Below are 20,630 nucleotides of genomic sequence, written 5' to 3'. Positions count from 1 at the left end.
CCAACTGGTAATAACACATGTTCCACTATGTTCATAGCAGCCTTATTTATAATAACCAGAAGCTGGAAAGAACCCAGATGTCCCTCAACAGAGGAATGGATACAGAAAATGTGGTACATTTACACAATGGAAATTCCTAGGCAAATGGGTGGACCTGGAGGGTATCATCCTGAGTGAGGTAACCCAATCAGAAAAGAACTCACATGTACTCACTGATAAGTGGATATTAGCCCAGAAACTTAGAATACCTAAGATACAATTTGCAAAATGAAAAGAAGAACGAAGACCAAAGTGTGGACACTTTGTCCCTTCTTAGAATTGGGAATAAAACACCTATGGAAGATGTTACAGAGACAAAGTTTGGAGCTGAGATGAAAGGATGGACCATCCAGAAGACTGCTGTACCCAGGGATCCATCCCATTATCAGCCACCAAATGCAGACACTATTGCATATGCCAGCAAGATTTTGCTGAAAGGATCCTGGTATAGCTGTCTCTTGTCAGGCTATGCCAGTGCCTGGCAAACACAGAAGTGGATGCTCACAGTCAGTCAGCTATTGGATCAAACACAGGGCCCCCAATGGAGGAGCTAGAGAAAGTACCCAAGGAGCTGAAGGGGTCTACAACCCTATAGGTGGAACAACAATATGAACTAACCAGTACCTGCAGTGCTCGAGTCTCTAGCTGCATATGTAGAAGATGGCCTAGTCGGCCATCATTTTTAAGAGTGGCCCCTTGGTCTTCCAAACTTTATATGCCCCAGTACAGGGGAACACCAGGGCCAAGAAGTGGAAGTGGGTGGGTAGGGGAGCAGGAAGGGGGGAGGGTATAGGGGACTTTCAGGATAGCATTTGAAATGTAAATGAAGAAAATACCTAATAAATTGGGGTAAAAAAAAAACAACAGTATTCCACTTTCTCCATTTACTATGATTTTAGAGAAAAAGAATGATCATTGAGATTATTTAAGAGTAGACACTTTGAGCTGGGCGTGGTAGCGCACGCCTTTAATCCCAGCACTCGGGAGGCAGAGGCAGGCGGATTTCTGAGTTCAAGGCCAGCCTGGTCTACAAAGTGAGTTCCAGGACAGCCAGGGCTATACAGAGAAACCCTGTCTCGAAAAACCAAAAAAAAAAAAAAAAAAGAGTAGACACTTTGGTTGTAGGATAGTAAGAAATCAGTCTGAAACTGACCTGGAAACTTATTCCCTTCTGGCTAGCTTTCATACTCCCAGCATATGCTATACCAGCCACTGAGGGAGAAAAGACATCAACTCTGGACCCTGCATATACAATACTGTCATGACAGGAAGATTTAAGCTGTGGTGCAATAGTGGCATAACTGCCAAGTAACCAAACACTTCCTAAATCTATTTGAGGCCTGTTACACAGGAAGCTAATTATATCTGATACTATAAATCTGGCCAAAAGCCCATAGCTGGGAAGGTCGCAGACCTAGGGAGAAACATAGTATTGTTGTTTTACTAGATGGACATATCCAAATACTTCTAAATGTTTTGTACACAGATTCGTACCACTCTTAATCTTAGCTAGAGAAACTTCCTCTATGGTGAGGTTCAGATGCTCATAACTGCTCAAAGTATTGAGAATAATTCAGCCCTAAATGGCACATCTATATCAACCCTTAGACTGGTTTCTTTGAGTAAAAGAGTGCAAGAGGATACAGAATAATGCTATGAACTACTGTCTTCAAGACTTAACTGTTGTACTCATGAACTCATACCAACAAGTTGTTACATGCTCAATGCCTCCCATAGGAGGAACAGCCAAAATTTTAGCATTCATGGGAGAGGTGCTGATGGATCCCCACTTTACAGATTGCTGCTTGGAGGGCTCGCTCTTTAAGGATGTGGTGAATAGTAAGTATTCACGTTGTGTTGATGGCTTCCTGCCCTTGTGCAAATGGACAGTACTAATTGGATTCAGTAGCTATTTTTAAAATGAAAGAAAGCCATGGTGGTGCTGAAGAAGCACAAGCAGAAGACCACAAGTTTGAGGACAACCTGGGCTACAGCTTAAGGCATAGTGGGAAAAGCCTTTAATCTCAGGAGACAGAGGCAGCAGGTACATCCCTATGAGTTCCATATAGTCTACAGTGGTAGTTCCAGGACAGCCAAAGCTACACAAAGAAATCCTGAATCAAAACCACCCCCCTCCAAGAAAAAAGAAAAAGAAAGAAAAAATGTTACAGGCCCGAGAGATGGCTCAGTGTTTAAGAGCACTTTGCTCTTCCAGAGGCACTAAGGTCAGTTTCTGGCACCTATATCAGGTTTATTCATTACAAGAATAGCCATTTGTATAAGAAAAAGTTCAACAACCTAGGATGTCTGTGTTTCTCTTGGGGTTTTATAAGTCACTAGATATAGTGTCTTTTTCTTTTTTGTGGTCTAGGATTTGGACCCAGGGCCTGGAATATGCTAGCACCAACTTACACCCTCAGTCTCTACTGTACTTTGTTTTCCAGCATTCAGTATTCCCTTTTATTGAAAATAAATTCTTTTCTAACATAATATATGTTAATTACAATTTCCCCTCCCTCCACTCCTCCCAGCTCCTTTCCACCTCTCCTCCCCTCAGATCCACTCCTTTCTGTTTCATTAGAAGAGAACAGGCTATCATTCAGAGACTGCCCCACTTGGGGATCCATCCCACATACAGTTACTAAACCCAGACACTACTGTGGATGCCAACAAGTGCTTGCTGACAGAAGCCTGATATAGCTGTCTCCCGAGAGGCTCTGCCAGAGCCTGACAAATTCAGAGGAAGATGCTCACAGCTAACCACTGGACTGAATGCAGGGTCCCAGATAAAGGAGTTGGAGAAGGGACCCAAGGAGCTGGAGGGGTTTGCAGCCCCATAGGAGGAACAACAATATGAACTAACCAGTACCCCAAGAGTCCCAGGGACTAAACCACCAACCAAAGAGTACACATGGAGGGACCCATGGCTCCAGCCACATATGTAGCAGAGAATGGCCTTGTCAGACATTAATGGGAGGAAAAGCCCTTGATCCTATGAAGGCTTGATGCCCCAGTGTAGGGGAATGCCAGGACAGGGAAGCAGGAGTGGGTGGGTTGGTAAGCAGTGGGAGGGAGGATGGGATAGGGGGTTTTCAGAGGGGAAATGAGGAAAGGGGATAACATTTGAAATGTAAATAAAGAAAACATCTAATAAAAAAACAGAAGATAACGGGCTTCTAAGGGATAATAATAAAATAGAACAAAATACAAGACAAAGCAAAGCAATTATATCAGAATTGGACAAGACAAAGAGAAGAAAAAGAGAAGGCAGAAGAATCAGAGACTCACTCTGATTCTCCACTCTCAGCAATCTCAAGGGTTTAACATCCTTAGATCTTAGAGCGCCAAAAGATAGTAAAGATCAAACTATCACTCTACATTGATCTCTGGTGTCTAGTTTTAAATATTTTTATAGGAAAATTAACTTACCCTAAATAATTAGCAATTTAATATCTTGTCTCTAGCTAGCACAATACAAATAGAAAATGGTTACTACACAAAAATTATTTTTTTTTCTGAGACAGTCTCTCTCTACATAGCGCTGGCTGTCCAGGAACTGTCTATGAAAACCAGGCTGCCTCCCATGCATGGCTAAAAATGACTCTTTAATGATAACTATTATGTATTAGAAAAGAATATGTTAATAGTTCTTTTTTTTAAGATTTATTTATTATATGTAAGTACACTGTAACTGTCTTTAGACACTCCAGAAGAGGGAGTCAGATCTCGTTACGGATGGTTGTGAGCCACCATGTGGTTGCTGGGATTTGAACTCCAGACCTTCGGAAGAGCAGTCCGGTGCTCTTACCCACTGAGCCATCTCACCAGCCCCCTGTTAATAGTTCTTTATGCTTAAGTGTTTAGTAAATTTTTTTCTTCTAATACCAAGTATCCAATCCGTAACTCCAATGTGCTGACTTTTTATTCTCTTTTGTGCTACAGATTGAACCCAGGGACTTGTGAAAGCTAGGCCATTTAACTATACTCTCTAGCCCTCTGGAATGCTCAACCTTACACTCTAAAAATTTTTCTATTAATGGAAATGGCACCCATCTTTTAGGCCAGTCTCTTCTTAAACAATATGTTCAAAACTAGGTGATTTTATTGTTAACAAAAAATTTTACTTGTGTATTTATGCAAATCTGAATATAAAGATATATTTATGCAAATCTCATGGAGACAGATTTTAAACTGTTTTATAGAATCAAAAAACATAAGATAGCAATGAGATAAATTCAGTTAACTTACCTGCGAAGCAGTTAGTGTTTCCAGTTTATGAAGTCTCTGAAGGACATTCTGCATGTCCTCCTGCAATCGAATGAGCACAAGAGCGATCTGCTCATTGAGGCTGCCTCTGGACCCCCGGTCTGAGCCCCAGCGTTCTCCATCACCTCCACTTCCTACTTGCCGACCCTTGGTTCCTTCGCTCAAATGTGGCATTCTATTCCCTACTTTAAGAGAGTAAAGTAAGTTAGCTAAAAATAAAGGTTTCTTTTTCAAATTGAAATAGTCTATTATTCACTTTCCTTGTTAATTCCTTTATATGTAAATAAATGTACAAAGTAAAATAAAAGCAATGAAGAAGTACATAAAATAAACCATTAGCGTTAAAAATATCAATATATAAGCGTCTATTCTCTATTAGAGGAATACTGTACATAATTTACTAATATATGACCATGTTTATACAATTCAGAAGGATAATACATGTTCAGAGTACATGTTAAAAAAAAACAACAACAACTCATTACTGTGGCTAGAGAGATAGCTCAGCAGTTTAGAGCACTTGTAGCTCTTGCAGAGGACCTGGGTTTAGTTCCCAGCACCTGCATGGTAGCATAAAACCATTTGTAATTCCAGTTCCAAGGAACCTAACACTCTCTTCTAAACTCTGTGGGCAACAGCCATGCACACGGTGCACTATACATACAGGCAAATATTCATACACACAAAATAAATCTTTTTTTCCAAATTTAAATGCTCATTACTGCAAATAAAACTGATTTAAACTAAAAAAAAAAAAAAAAAAAAAAACCTTAATTGTTGTTTTAAAGTATTAAAAGTTAAATAACAAAACTTTCCTTCTTGGTTTCAATATATTGCTAACACATAAAAGGGATTTCAAATTATAAGATGCATACTCCTCATACATATTAAAATATCTAGCTACTAAGATTTTCCTATATTACCACTTATTTTTTCATATGCACTGATTTAAAACTTGGCTTTATCCTTCATGATTATTTACTATTTAAATCATATTACAAGCATTTCTCTCCACCATTGACTCTTACTCCAAAAACACTTATATAATTTCATAAATTCCTTAATATAAACAATGAAATAATTGATTCAACCATTCTGCACACCAGACTAGAAATTATAAAATTCTGCTAATACACAACCAGGTACAGTGAGTGGCACATGCTTGGGAGTTAGATGTAGGAAAAGGTAGTCCTGGGCTACATAAAGAGGTCAAGGCTAGCCTAGCATACATGAGACTCTGTCAGGAAAAAAAAAAAAAAAACAGAAAAAATTATTTTAAGACTAGGTGTGGGGTCTAAAGAGATGGCTCAGCAGTGTCTGTTCTTCCAGAGGACCTGAGTTCAATTTCTAGCAACCACATGGTAGCTCACAACCATCTCCAATAAGATCTGATGCCCTCTTCTGGCATGCAGGTGTACATGCAAATAGAGCACTCAAATAAATAAATCCGGGTTTTTTTTGGGTTTTGGGGGTTGTTTGTTTGTTTTTTGAGACGGGGTTTCTCTGTGTAGCCCTGGCTGTCCTGAAACTCACTCTGTAGACCAGCCTGGCCTCGAATTCAGAAATCCACCTGCCTCTGCCTCCCAAGTACTAAAGGCGTGCACTGTCCAGCAAATAAATAAATCTCAAAAAAAAAAAAAAAGACTGGGTGTGGTATTGCACTCCTTTAATCCCAGCACTTGGGAGTCAAAGACAGGCAGATCTCTATGAGTTCAAGGCCAGTCTAGTCTATGTAGAGATCAAGGATAGCCAGGGCTATATAGGGAGACCTCATGTCAAAAAAAAAAAAAAAAAAGCCTACAATTATTTTAAAATTGTGTGTGTGATGTCTGTGTGCCATGGCACATATGAAAGTCCTAGGACAACTATCAAAAATTACTCTTTTGCTCCACTGTGGGATCCAGGGACTGAACCATCAGGTGTATGTAGCAAGAAATTTTACCACCTCTCAGGCTTCAAACCAAATTTTTGATAATACAAATAATGTTGCAATGAATGTCTTTGTATATTAATTATCTCTAAATTTTTGTTGACTCCTATGTTAGTTACTTTCCTGGTTGCTGAACAAATTACCTAGTCAAAGCAACTTAAGAAAGGAAAGCTTTAGCAAAGCAGTAATGCCATGCACCTTTAATCCCAGCACGTGGGAGGCAGAGGCAAGCAGAGTTTGAGGCCGGCTCGATCTACAGAATGAGTTCCAGGTCAGCCAAGAAAGGCCCTGTCTCAAAAAAAAAAAAAAAAANAAAAAAGAAAGAAAGAAAGAAAGAAAGAAAGAAAGAAAGAAAGAAAGAAAGAAAGAGAGAAAGAGAGAAAAAAAGAAAGTAAAGAAAGAAAGGAAGGAAGGAAGGAAGGAAGGAAAGAAAGAAGGAAGGAAGGAAAAGAGAAAGAAAGGGAGAGAGGGAGGGAGGGAGGGACTGACAGACTGAAGGAAGAAGGTAGGTTTTATCTGGGCCTCCAGTCAAGAGGAAGTCCATCACAGCAGGGCTAGCATAGCAGCAGGAGCATGGGGCTACAGGTCACAGTGGGTGTGAAGTTAGAAAGTAGAGTGCAATGAATACCAGTGCTTGTCTCAGTTCCTCTTTTTTTATTCAAAGTCCTAGATCAATTAATCTACTAGACATTTCTCTTAAGCCTGCCCAGTGGCTTGACTCCTAGGTGACCCTAAATCCTATCAGGTTGACAACCAATTATTAACCATCAAATGCCTTTAGTACAGATTTACAGATTGTAATATGATACTATTGAATCAAAATATCTCAAATTTGTCAAGGTTCTTAGTATTGCCAATTTATTTTTCAGGAAGCTAATGAGAGGTTTATGTTGCTCCCTCTTGTCCTTCATGTGTTCTCTCTCTCTCTCTTTCTCTCTCTGCACATGTGCCCACATGTGTAGTGTATTGCTGAGATTTGAGTCCTCACATGTAAGAAACAAGCATACTGTATACTCTTTTGTTTGTTTGTTTGTTTTCTTTTTTGTTTTTTGTTTTTCAAGGCAGGGTTTCTCTGTATAGGCCTGGCTGTCCTGGAACTCACTTTGTAGACCAGGCTGGCCTTGAACTCAGAAATCCACCTGTCTCTGCCTCCCAAGGCATGCAAGGATTAAAGGCGTGTACCACCACGCCCAGCTACTGAATACTCTTATAGAAATGGGGTGTTACTGATCATTCCTCATAACAGAAGCTAAGGGTATTTCCTTCTTGCCTTTCCCACACACTCTTGGTTCAAAGGTATAAGCAGGAAATAAGTGTGAAAGCACACCACAGTTAATTTAAGCTCTGGATACAGTTCTATATATAATGCAAGTAAAGGGCTAGGCCTATAGAAAGTCAGTAAACTGAGTATAGAATGCAATCCCTGATTTCGTCTCTACTTCTATGTATTTGTGTACAAAAGCTTGTCCCAAATACACAGATTCTACATATAGTTCTTCAACACTGCAGCAGTACAAAAGAATACCAATACGGTAATGTAGTCTTCACCTGGAGTATGGTATGTTTTAAGATTTGTCTGTCTGTCTACCTGCCTGCCTATCTCTCTCTCTCTCTCTCTCTCTCTCTCTCTCTGTGTGTGTGTGTGTGTGTGTGAGAGAGAGAGAGAGAGAGAGAGAGAGAGAGAGAGAGAAAGTATGTTTAGTCTGTGCAGGTGTCTACAGAGCCAGAAGAGGAAGAGAGAGAGAGAGAGAGAGAGAGAGAGAGAGAGAGAGAGAGAGAGGAGAGAGAGAGAAAGTATGTTTATGTCTGTGCAGGTGTCTACAGAGCCAGAAAAGGGTGCTCAATTTCCAGAACAGGAATTACACGCAGTTCTGAACCCTGATATGGGTGTTGGGAACTGAACCTAGGTCCTTTGCAAGAGCAACAAATACCCTTCATCTCCAAGCCATCTCTCAGCCCCTGAAGTACAGTTTGTTTTTAAACAAGCTTTGTGTTAGGTGACTTTGCCCAAGAGCAGGCTGACAAAAGTGTTCTGAGTATAGTGGGGACAGTTAGGCTATATGAATACAAGTTATAAAGGACGTACTGGGCCTTAACCCTATTGAAATTTGAGAAGTATCCATACTTTGTTCAAATGCTTATTTCTCAATCCTACTTTTTCCCTTTCTTTTTCTCTATCAATGGCAGGGACTGAACTCAAGCTATGACTGAGTTATACCTCTTATTCTACACTACAATTCTAAATTCTATATATTTATGTTCTCTCTCTCATCTTTTTCTAATTAATTACTTATTTATTATATATGTGTACACTGTAGCTATCTTCAGACACCTCAGAAGAGGGCATCAGATCTCTTTACAGATGGTTGTGAGCCACCATGTAGTTACTGGGATTTGAACTCATAACCTCTGAAGGACAGTCAGTGCTCTTAACCACTGAGCCATCTCTCCTCTCATCTTTCAACAGTATCTTCATTTCTTACCAGAAATAACTACAACAAATACATTTACTTTTTTTCTCATTCATATCTAGTCTACTCCCTGATCACATCACTATTCTTTTTTAATTCTTTTCACATTTATTTATTTAGTGTCAGATGTGTTAGAGGGAATGCTCATGCCAAGGCATGCATTAGAGGTCAGAGGAAAACTTAATGGAAGTCAGATATATCCCCTTCATTCCAGGGATTAAACCTAAGTCTTCAAGTTAGGAGCAAGCATACTTAGCCTCTGACTGACTGTCTTGCCAGCCCACATTGCTCTTGTCAATGTTTCAGTTTCAGTGTTCCTTCATGCTTCCTAGCTGACTTGTAAGGAAAGATGAAAGATTCAGACTGACTTTTACACAGGGAACAAAAGTAGCAGCAAAAGTTAGAGCAGCCAGTGACTGCTCCAAAGGAAAGGGAAATCCTTACAAACTCTCCAGAACAGGCCGTCAGAGTGGCTCAACACACAAGGACACTTGTTGCCTAAGCTCATGGACCTGTCTTTGATTCACGGGAGCCACATGATGGAAAAGACTGACAAGTTGTCCTCTGAGTTCCAAATGCATGCCATTGCATGTAGAGTGTATACACACAAACAGACAGACAGACACACACATTCTCTCTGTCTCTGTCTCTCTCTCTCTTTCACACACACACACACACAAAATGTTCTTTTAGAAAACACTATACAAAAGATGTAAAAAGTAAAGCTGTTCACTGTCACACCAACACATGCCAGCCAGACGCAAAAGGATCGATCACAAGTCTCAGGCCATGTCTAGGCCTAGACAATGAGACTGTCAGGGATCAGTGAAGGAGGACCACACACCTCTCCCTCTCCTGACACTGGAGAAGTCCTCGCTCTCTCCACCTCTCTTCTCACGGTGCGGTGCTCCACTGCTACTTCTGCCATCTTCTCCTCCATGTTTCACTTCACCTTTTCCTTTGACTGCTACCATCCACATTTTCCCAATGCTGCCATTTCCAGGAGATTGCTGAGCATCTTCACAAAAACCAGAACTTTCCAAGTGCTGAGTAGGGTCACCACCTAAATAATACTGAAAGTGTCCACTGTTTGACATAAAGCTGTCTAAAGACTACAAATTTAAAATGACAGTTAAGACTTAAAATATAAATGATAGACCAAAGTTTTCATAATAATATAAGTACTGTTTTTCTAAAAGGACCCTTTCATGTTCCTGCTGAAAATATTTCTTTGTTTAAAAAATTCTGCAATTTATATGTGGCTTCCCACAGACAGGAAATAATAGAGATAGGAATTTTCTTTTCAAGGAAACAGGATCCTTGCTTACCAACTTAATAAGGAGTCAGAAGAGATTATTGCTCCATTGTCTGCTGAGATTCATGAGAAACAATATGCAGCACAGACTTCAGAGGTCAATCAAATTGGTACCTAACCCTTACTAGAGCTGAATAGCAACTTTGGTCAGAAAAGGCTTCAAGTGAGAACAAATGAGTAAAGTCAGGTGTGGTGGTGCATGCCTTTAAATCCCAGCGCTCAGAAGCAGAAGCAGACAGATCTTTGTTGGTTAGAGGACAGCCTGGTCTACATGGTAAGCTCCAGACCAGCCAGAACTACAGTCAGCCACTGATGCAAAAGCAAAAAGCACAAGTGAGCATGAGCCAAACCAAAGGCTTCACGGCGACAGACGCCAGCAATATAGGTGGATGGAAGATGGTTTGAAAACTTCCAAAAGAATCATATTTGGTCTTAAAAACAACTGCACGTGGAAAGCTCTGCAGACTAGACAGTTTGGTGATATACTACAATAAATACAGAAGATGAGACTGTAGAACAGGAAAAGAAAACGGTTCAGATACAAGCAAGTGAAAACTGAAGCCATAGGTGTCTCAGAGTTTCTGTTATGTGCTAAAAACACCATGACCAAAAGCAAGTAGGGAAGAAAGAGTTCATTTTACCATACAGCTTGTAAGTCATCACTGAGGCAAGAAGGGCAAGGCAGGAACCCATGAAAGAGTGCTGTTTACTGCCTTGCTCTTCTCCGCTGGCTCAGCTTGCTTTCTTCCACCATCCAGGAGCATAGGCCCAATGGTGGTGTCTGTCCACAGCAATCTGGGCCCATGTACATCAATCACAATCAAGACCCCACAAGGATATTTTGGTGGGAACATTTTCTCAATTGAGAGTCCCCTTCCCAAAGTTACTCCAGCTTCTGCCAGGTTGACATAAAACTAGTGCCAGCATACTAGGCAGAGAGTTCAGAAGAGAGAACACGCTGTGTTTCGTTTAGTTATCAGCCATATCATGGCTGAAACCAAATAAGCAGGAACCAAGACTGGACTCCTGAGGATTAAGAAAGATGAAGAAAAAGGTGAAAACATAAAAGTATATGCCATACTGCACGAGGGAGGAATGAGGGAGGCACAGGCAGGTGCCATCACAGGTCAATCTCTATCAACACCAGACATGAGTGCATATGGAGTTCTGAGCCAGCCAAAGCTACATACATAGCTTTATCTTGAAGAGGGGAAAGGCACTAATCACCAACTTTCATGGGTTTGTTGTTGTTGTTTTGTTTTGGGGAGTCTTACTATGTAGCCTTGGCTGGCCTAGACCTTTCTATGTAAACTAGGCTGACCTCAAACTTGGGGATATGACTGCCTCTGCCTCCCAACTGCTAGAATTAAAGGTATAGGCCACCACATCCAACCACAGACAATCTGAATAGTATTTCTACAAAAGTAGATTTTGGTTTTCATTTTACTTGTAGTTGTGTTTGTGTGTGTGTGCATGCGCGCACATGTAAACATTTTGTATGTGACTTTGTATGGTGTTTGCAAACAAGAGTAAGACCCTTAGAGCCCAGAAGAGGGCACCAGATCCTCCACAGTTGGGTTCATAGGCAACTGTGAGCTGTCTTGACATGGATGCTAGGACTCGAACTTGGGTCTTAACTGCTGAACAAGCTCCCCAGCCTAGAACTAAAAATTTTAACTGACTGGAATATAGTACGTGTGAAGAATTTACATCTGAAGATCACTCAATTTTCTTCACTAATCAATGTTTAGCAGGGACAGTAGCATAAACAGTTTTGTACAGAGAAGTATCACCTGTCAATAAAAAGCTGATGGTCTATTAGCTGAGGCAGGAAATAGAAGGTGGGATTTGCGGTAGAGAGAGATTGGAACTCTGGAAGTTAGAGAGGTGAGAGACTTTGTCCAGACTCAGAAGAGATGGACGAATGAAAATGAGGAGAGGTAATTAGCCAGGTGGGAGTCACAGACTAGAATAAACAAATGAACCCATTTGTTATATAATATTTTTGTTATAAAAGTTATGAGCTAGTCAGGGAATGAGTCATAGCTTTTGGCCTAGGCATTTATTCATGAATAATTAAGTTTCAGAGTCATTGTTCTGAGAACCAAGAGGCCAGGCAAAAAAGCTCATGGTTACACAGTTTACACCTCCATTCTCCCTGCCACACAATATTTATAAAATGCACATAAGGTAAATTATCATGGAATTCTATATTATTATATTATTCTACTGTTATATTAGCATGCTAATTCTAATGTAGTGTTCTAATATAATTGTATTCTAATTCTACTATTGTAGTATTCAAATAAAATGATGTGGTATATTGTGTGTGTGTGTGTGTGAGATATGCCCATGTATCAGTGCAGGCATGTACTCCCATGGTACACATGCAGAAGCTAGACAGTATCTGATAGCCTATAGGATTTCTCACTGAACCTAGACCTGACAGCAAAAAACCCCAGTGGCCATCCTCTCTCTGCTCCCCATGGTATTGAAGAGGGGCAGGCACACATAGCCACTAATGGCTTTTTTTTTTCCTTTGAGACAGTTTTACAATATAGCCCTAGCTAGACTAAGCTCACAGAAATCTGCCTGTCTCTGCTTCTCGAGTTCTGGGATTAAAGTTGTTCACCACCATGCTGGCCTCTACACATGGTTTTGATATGGATGCTGAGAATTCAAACCTAGGTGCTCACATATTTGTGCAGCAAGTTCTCTTACACACTGAGCCATCTCTCACCTCACCTTTATTATACACTTTAATTTACACATACTCACACACACATAAAACTATAAATGTTTAAGCATTTTCAAGGTTTAGTCATGTCTGTGTGTGTGTGTGTGTGTGTGTGTGTGTGTGTGTGTGAAAGAGAGAGAGAGAGAGAGAGAGAGAGAGCATGTGTGATATGTAGTAGGTACTCCAATGTGTTCATGGCTGTTATTTTAGCAGAGAGCCACAGCCCACATGTGGTAGTTAAAGGACCACAAACTCAAATGTCTACCCTTGCTTTCCAGTAAACAGGGTCTTTTGTTCTTCATCAGGACATACAGCAGTTTAGTTGGCCTATGACCTTCTACATCCCATCTCACTTTTGGAGTACTAAGATTACAAACATCCTCCAGCTTTGTGCAAGTCCTGAGAATCTAAAGTGTACAGGCTTGCACGGCAAACCCTTTGCCCTACAATAGGCATGTCTCCAAAGCAATGAAGAGGCTTCTTAGCTCCCAACTGAAGTTATGCATTAGATGTTTTTTTTGCTAGTTCTTGTTAACACACAAAGTGGTGGGTTTTCTTATGGCATTTCCACTCAGGAATGTCATACTATATTCTGTGCACTGGAAACACCACTCAAAAGATCTGCCAATAGGAAAATGTCATCTTTACCTCTTCTTGTCCAAATTGCTCCATAGAATCACAGTAGACTTCACTATCTGAGTCACTTGTTAAATGGTGTACTCCTGAAGCATCTTCACTGGGATCTTCATTTCTATCTAAAGACGAACAAATGTCCACAGTGTAACTATACTCTAAGACAAGAAAAATAGGTTTTCATTCTATTTTTAACAATTGAGCATTATACTCATTCAGGAGAGAAATCTGTCTACCAGGATGGCCTCAAATCTGCAAGGGCCCTGCCTCAGCTTCTGAAGTGCTGGTTACAGATATTCCACTGTACCTGATTCCAAGTCAGGGTTTTTAAATAAGCTTCCAAAGCTTTATATCTACTCAACTGAACAAATCAGCTAGACTCAGGCAGTTAAGGCAGGAGAATGATCAGCAGTTCTAGGCCACCAGGTCTACAAAGGGTGGTCCTAGCAAAATATACCATGGCTCAAAGACTAGGGGAGCTGGCGGCCAACCTAAATTCAGTCCCCAGAACTCACATGGTAGAAACTCAACTTGTCCTTCCTGACCTCACAGACCCTCCACAGACTTACCATGGTACATACACCACACGTGATGAACAAAATGAAAAAGAAACAAATGTAAGAAAATTCCCTGACTCTAATTCACTGTGCTTCAAAGCAACCAACCCTTACAGTATTAACAAACCCTAAGAAGACATTACTAAACATGAAAATTTAAGTCCTAACTGATTTTCTAACCATCCTAGAACTAGTAAGAGTGTTTTATTTTTTTTTTTTAAAGATTTATTTATTTATTATATATAAGTACACTGCAGCTGTCTTCAGACACTCCAGAAGAGGGCACCAGATCTCGTTACGGATGGTTGTGAGCCACCATGTGGTTGCTGGGATTTGAACTCTGGACCTTCGGAAGAGCAGTCGGGTGCTCTTACCCACTGAGCCATCTCACCAGCCCCAAGAGTGTTTTAACTGTTGGAAAATGATTAGAGAGGATCACTTGAGGACAATACCTTGGCGAACAGAGACAATGGTGTTTCCTGTCTGCTGAGAGCTCTGATCTCCAGGCTTTTCATCTTCACTGCTTCTGGTGCTCCGGGAAGAATCAGTATGAATGTCACTCTGTATATCCTGAACAAAGCTGCCTTTATAGCCATTGGTAACAATGATTTCCAAATTCTTATCTGTTGATTTCTTCATCATTTTCTTATCTTGTATGGAAAAAAAAAGGAAGGAGATGCACAAAAGTACCTAGTAGCCAGGCATAATGACTTAGCTTTTAATCCCAGCACTCAAGAGGCAGAAGTAGATGGATTCTGAGTTCAAGGCCAGCCTAGTCTACATAGAAAGAAAAAAAATTTTTTTTTCCCCTAGAATCACTAGTCAATTCCCAAACTACCAAAATCCAAGAATGGCTTCCCATCTAGATAGGAGAAATGAGTGGGCTCCTTGCAAAAGGAACTACTACATACCAAAGCTCACCCAAAATTCACATTAACTTTTCAAAATGATCCCATTCCCCACCCCTCCGCCTCCTCCTCTTCCTCCCCTCTTCTTCTTCCTTCTCCTATTCCTCCTCCTCCTCCTCCTCTTCATCATCTTGGGCAACAGAGATTGCCCAGCACCCATGTCAGACTCACAACTGCCTAGAGCTCCTGCTCCAGAGGATCCAATACCTTCTGCTAGCTCTGTAGGCAACAATATGCTCACATAGACACACACGAAAACAAAATAAATCTCCATATGGGGAAAAAAAAAGATTATCTTGCTCTTTCCTTTGGTTTCTGTAGGTATTACAGCACTACTCACAGAGACTGCCTCCCAATCACTGAAATTAAAGGTGTCCACCACCATGAAAAAACCCCAGTTTTGGTTTTTCTGAGAAATGGTTTCACTATGTATCCTTAAATGCTCTATTTTCACTTTGGGCTTCTGGCACTAATACAGTCTGAGCAGCCATGCTGAGTACCTTTAAATGAAAAGATGAGTAGTCTTTGCTGGAAAACAGAAAAGAAATGGGAGGGAAAAAAGAGGAAAAGAGAAAGATGTGATTCTATTCAAATAAAAAAAAAACAGAATTGAAGTGTTGATGCATTATGTAGATGTCAAAAATTCTCATGGCAATAAGACAGTGAAAACAGGAAGAGCGAGAGAAGAGGAAGGAAAGAAAGAGAGAAGGTTGGAAGTTGTCTCTTCAGAGACTACTGAGTATTTGGGTAGTTAGAATAAAATCAACTAAAAACAATGAGCAGTGTTTCGAATAAATTAAAATTATAAGCACTGGAATAGAGAGACGGCTCGGCAGTTGAGAACATTGGTTGCTCTTCCAGAGGGACTAAGTTCTATTCCCTACACCCACAGAGCATCTTACAACCATCTGTAATTCCAGTCCCACATTCCCTTTTCTGGCCTCTGAGGTACTGCACACACACAGCACACAGACACACACGCAGACAAAACAGGCATACACATAATAAGTAAACGCCTTTCCTTATTGTCACTGTGTGCAGGACATTTGGAGCAGCAGGTTACTCTTGCCCACCCTGAGCCAATTCCTATGGGATTTATGATTCATTAAGGCTGGCTACCTAGATAGCCCATAGCAGAACTTTTTTTTTAATTTATTTATTTTCCTTTTTTTTATTAGATATTTTCTTCATTTACATTTCAAATACCATCCCAAAAGTCCCCTATACCCTCCCCCAGCCCTGCTCCCCAACCTACCCATCCCGCTTCCTGGCCCTGGCATTCCCCTGTACTGGGGCATATGATCTTTGAAAGACCAAGGACCTCTCCTCCCACTGATGGCTGACTAGGCCATCTTCTGCTACATATGCAACTAGAGACATAGTTCTGTGGGGTACTGGTTAGTTCATATTGTTGATATTCCTATAGGGTTGCAGAACCCTTTAGCTCCTTGGTTACTTTCTCTAGCTCCTTCATTAGGGGCCCTGTGTTCCATCCAATCGATGACTGTCAGCATCCACATAGCAGAACATTTTGATCCACTGAAAACCTTGATAGTACAGTCAATACCCCAAATGCTGCCACATGCATTAATCATATACAATTTTTTTCAAAAATCAGCAATGTTCTCTTGTCCTTTTATCAAGTACAAAATTATTAGCTGTATTAACCAGGTACCCAACACCTACCATCACTGCCACTTTGTTCTGCTCCTTTTAACTCTTCTTGGGCCTCTTCTTCTTCAGACTCAGCCCCACTATCACTGCTCTCTGCTTTACCATTAACAGCTTTGGCATTTGAAGAGGTCAGAACATTACCAAGATCTAAAACATGAAATAAAAACATGGGTCAGAGGTTAAGAGCACTGGCTATCCTTCCAAGTTTTGGTACCCACATGGTGGCTTGTAGCTGTCTAGGCAAAACACTCATACACATAAGAAAAAACCAGTACCACCTAGTGACTCTTACACATTACCAAGCAGAGCTGCAGCACAAGGTACAATCTTGGCTAACTCTGGAACACAGCTTCTTTGTGCTCTCAGAAAACACTTCCCAGACAATTTCAGCTCAGTGATGCTGGTCTCTTCCTAATCACCGCTAATTTCTTGGCTCCAGCTAACCAGCACCAACTGTCCCAGTAGTTCCTTCTATTTTTCAGTCTAAAGCCCAAGCTACATGGCCAACGCTACAGAGTTCTGCCACTTGCTGGGGCTGGAACAAGGCTTCCTTGTTCTATTACATCATCATCAGCTTTCTGTTTTCCAACTCCTTCATTGCCTAAGTTTGGCTGTCCTGGAACTTGCTCTGTAGATTGACCTTGAACTCAGAATTTCTACATGCCTGTCTCCTAAACACTGGGATTAAAGGTGTGGTCTTCCAACCCTAGATTAAAATTTTTCTTCACCTAGAACTTGCTGTGTCTCAGGCTGACCTTGAACTCACAGATCTCTTGTTGTTGCCTTCTGGGATTAAAGGCTTGTACTACCATGCCTGGATCTAAATTTAGCTGGGTGGGATATTGCCTCAAGGTTACTACTCCCTTAATTCAATTTAATATCCTTGAACACAGGATTCAGCTCCATTTCACTTCCTAGTGCCCCTTTAATATTTGAACCAATTTTATATTTCCCCTTTCTCAGCTTGCTATGCTTGGTTAAAACGTTCTTCATGAGACTTAACCAGAGAACAAAGTCCATGATGGCTGTTTCTGAGACTTCCTTTGTCAATGCAATTAATCTGAGTCTCTTTACCTTAGCTCTTCAGACAAGGGCAAAAAGTAGCCATATTTTTCACCAAAAAAAAAAAACCATAAAAACAGTCTCTAGGCCACATATTGAAATTCTCCACAGAAACCTGTTGGGTCAGGTCGACACAATTCAAGTTACTCTCAGAAACAAAATTTTCCATATTCCTACTAGGATAGCCCACTAAGCCCCACTAAAGCATTCCACTGCTTGCCAAATCCAAAGTCCCCAAATCCACATTCTTCCAGCCAAAAGCATGGTCAATACTATCACAGCAATACCCAGGTCCCTGGTACCAACTTCTGTCTTAGTTAGGGTTTTACTGCTGAAAGAGACACCATGACCAAGGCAACTCTCATAGGGACAACATTTCACTGGGGCTGGCTTACAGGTTCAGAGGTTCAGTCCATTATCATCAAGGTGGGAGCATGGCAGCATCTAGGCAGGCGTGGTGCAGGTAGAGCTGAGAGTTCTACAGCTTCATCTGAAGGCTGCTAGTGAAAGACTAACTTCCAGGCAGCTAGGGTGAGGATCTTAAGCCCATGCCCACAGTGACACACCTAAAACAAGGCCACACCTCCTAACAGTGACACTAGCTAGGTCAAGCATATAGAAATGATGACAACTACACAAATTCCTTCAATTACCAGTTTACAACAAAAACTATAACACTGTCTTAACTATCCTTTTTAAAGCCAAGGGAAAAATTAATTTTAAAATTGACATCAATTGAAAAAGTTGGAGATAAATGACCTACATACATAGTAAATGAAAAACAATTTGCTAGTCTGTTGAAAACATCAATATACTATTTTTAGCCCTATCAACAGTCCCCTTAATAGTATAGTTGGACTCCATTTTAATCGTTTGTTAGATAAAGCCTCACACTACAGCCCTGGCTGGTTTAGAACTTACGATATAGATCAGACTGGGCTCAAACTTGTAGTAGTCCTTCTGCCTCTGCTTCCAAAGTGCTAGAATGACAGGCACACAGCCACCCAGCTCATTTCTTTCTATTAGACAGAGAACGCTACAGGAATCTGTACCATCATCCTTGCACGGGGCTGTGCTAAGCACTGTGTTATTTAGTTTAGCACTGTGCTGCTGAATCAGGCACTATTCACTTCATTTATTTATTTATTTACTTATTTATTTATTTATTTTCTTATCTTTAGGGTTTGGGGTACACAGACTAAGATCTACCTGCCTCTGCCTCCAGAGTGCTGAGATTAAAGGCGTGCCCCACCACCACCACCCAACAAGGCCTCCATTCTTATTTAAGTCCACCTAACTGATCAAACAGAAGACTAACACTTCAAGCCTATTTTCTATTATAGAATCATGTCATCTCCATAGTTTGTTTTGTAGTTCTAAGAATCAGACTATGGGTCTTATCCCATGATAAGAATAATGTTCACTCCCAGTCCTCAGGTATTTACTGTATTACATACCAAAGGCCTTTTTCCTAGGGTCTTGTATATGCTAAGCATGACAGTACTTTTTTTTTCATTTTCATTGTTAAAATAACAAGAAAAAGTTAAAACAAGTGCGCGCGCGCGCGCGCACACACACACACACACTCAAAGAAACTCCACCAGTGGACATTTTCATCAAATGTAACAAGAACTCCACAGGGCTGGTGAGATAGCTCAGTGGTTAAGAGCAATGACTGAGTCATTGAGTTCAAATCCTAGCAACCACATGGTGGCTCACAACCACCCACAGGGGCAAATGCCGTACTATGTTCTTAGCAGCCTTATCTGTGATAGCCAGAAGCTGGAAACAATTCAGATGCCCCACAACAGAAGAATGGATACAGAAAATGTGGTTTATTTATACAATGGAATACTACTCAGCTTTAATAGCTGATGAGAGCATCATGAATTATTCAGGCAAATGGATAGAACTAGAAAATATCCTGAGTGAGGTAACTCAGACCCAAAAGGACATGCATGGTCTCACTAATAAATGGCTATTGGCCAAGAAAGAACAGAATACCCAGGATAAAATCCACAGAACTCAAAAAGATTAACAGCAGAAGGGCTCAAGTAAGGATGCAATCTTGGGGATGGAAGGTGGGGGACCCTCTAGAAAGTACCAGAGACCTGGGAGGTGAGAGACTCTCAGGAATCAAAGGGATGGACCTTAGATGAAATGCCCAACAGTGGGGAAAGGAAACTTGTAGAGTCCACCTCCAGTAGAAAGACAGGGCATCAAGTAGAGGGATGGGGTTGCCGTCCCAGTCAAAAACTCTGACCCAGAATTGTTCCTGTCTAAAAGGACTGAAGGAACAAAAATGGAGAAGAGACTGAGGGAAAGGTGGTCCAGTGACCAGCCTAACTTGGGATCTATCTCAAGGGGAGACTCCAAGGCCTGACACTATTACTAATGCTATGGTGTTCTTAAAAACAGGAGCCTAGCATGGCTGTCCTCCAAGAGGCTCAACAAGCAGCTGACTGAGACAGATGCAGATACTTATACCCAACCAAGGCTGGAAGAAGCTGAGGAGGAGGGTGACCCCATAAGGAGACCAGCAGTCTCAATTAACCCGGACCCCTGAGATCTCTCAGACACTGAGCCACCAACCAGGCAGCGTACAGGAGCTGGTCCAAGGCTCCCAACACATATATAGCAGAGGACTGCCTGCTCTGTCCTCAGTGGAAAAAGTCTCACCGAACACTTGAGAGACTTGAGGCCCCATGGAGTTGGGAGGCCTGGGGGGCAGGGAGGTGGTGGTGTGTGGGAGAGAGGATTTGGAGGGGGGTAACGACTGGACTGTAAAAAAATAAAGTAATAAAAAAATAAAAAAATAAAAGCGGTAAAGAAACAAAGAATACAACAGAACTTCTTTAACCTCACAGAGCAAAATACCTTGAGAGATTGGCACAGCGTTTACTAGCACTGGCTGCTTAGGATCTGGATTCTATGCTGAGAGCCCACATACTCATAAGTGGTTGCTCATAATCACGGAGACTGAGGTTCCAAGGGACATGATGCACTAGGCACACAAGTGGGACAAAGGTACACATGCA

At 41.1% G+C, this 20,630-nt stretch overlaps 1 protein-coding gene across 9 annotated transcripts in view; it reads right to left on the bottom strand.

Annotated features, from left to right (window-relative positions):
- The window catches only part of Acbd5 (acyl-CoA binding domain containing 5), a 49,162-nt gene that overhangs the window by 13,539 nt on the left and 14,993 nt on the right, over positions 1 to 20,630 (bottom strand). For 5 of the 9 annotated variants that reach the window (XM_029471612.1, XM_021149358.2, XM_029471624.1 and 2 more), the window contains 5 exons: positions 16,543 to 16,677; positions 14,401 to 14,598; positions 13,407 to 13,513; positions 9,551 to 9,779; positions 4,288 to 4,490 (listed from right to left, as the gene is read on the bottom strand). In XM_029471612.1, the coding sequence (XP_029327472.1) occupies positions 4,288 to 4,490; positions 9,551 to 9,779; positions 13,407 to 13,513; positions 14,401 to 14,598; positions 16,543 to 16,677 (872 nt within the window). The remainder of the gene's footprint in view (positions 1 to 4,287; positions 4,491 to 9,550; positions 9,780 to 13,406; positions 13,514 to 14,400; positions 14,599 to 16,542; positions 16,678 to 20,630) is intronic. The other 4 variants (XM_029471614.1, XM_021149366.2, XM_021149350.2 and 1 more) reach the window with 1 other exon arrangement.

The sequence above is a fragment of the Mus caroli genome, chromosome 2 (assembly GCF_900094665.2).
Source record: "Mus caroli chromosome 2, CAROLI_EIJ_v1.1, whole genome shotgun sequence".
Lineage (NCBI taxonomy): Eukaryota > Metazoa > Chordata > Mammalia > Rodentia > Muridae > Mus > Mus caroli.
This window is presented reverse-complemented; position numbering and strand designations above follow the sequence as displayed.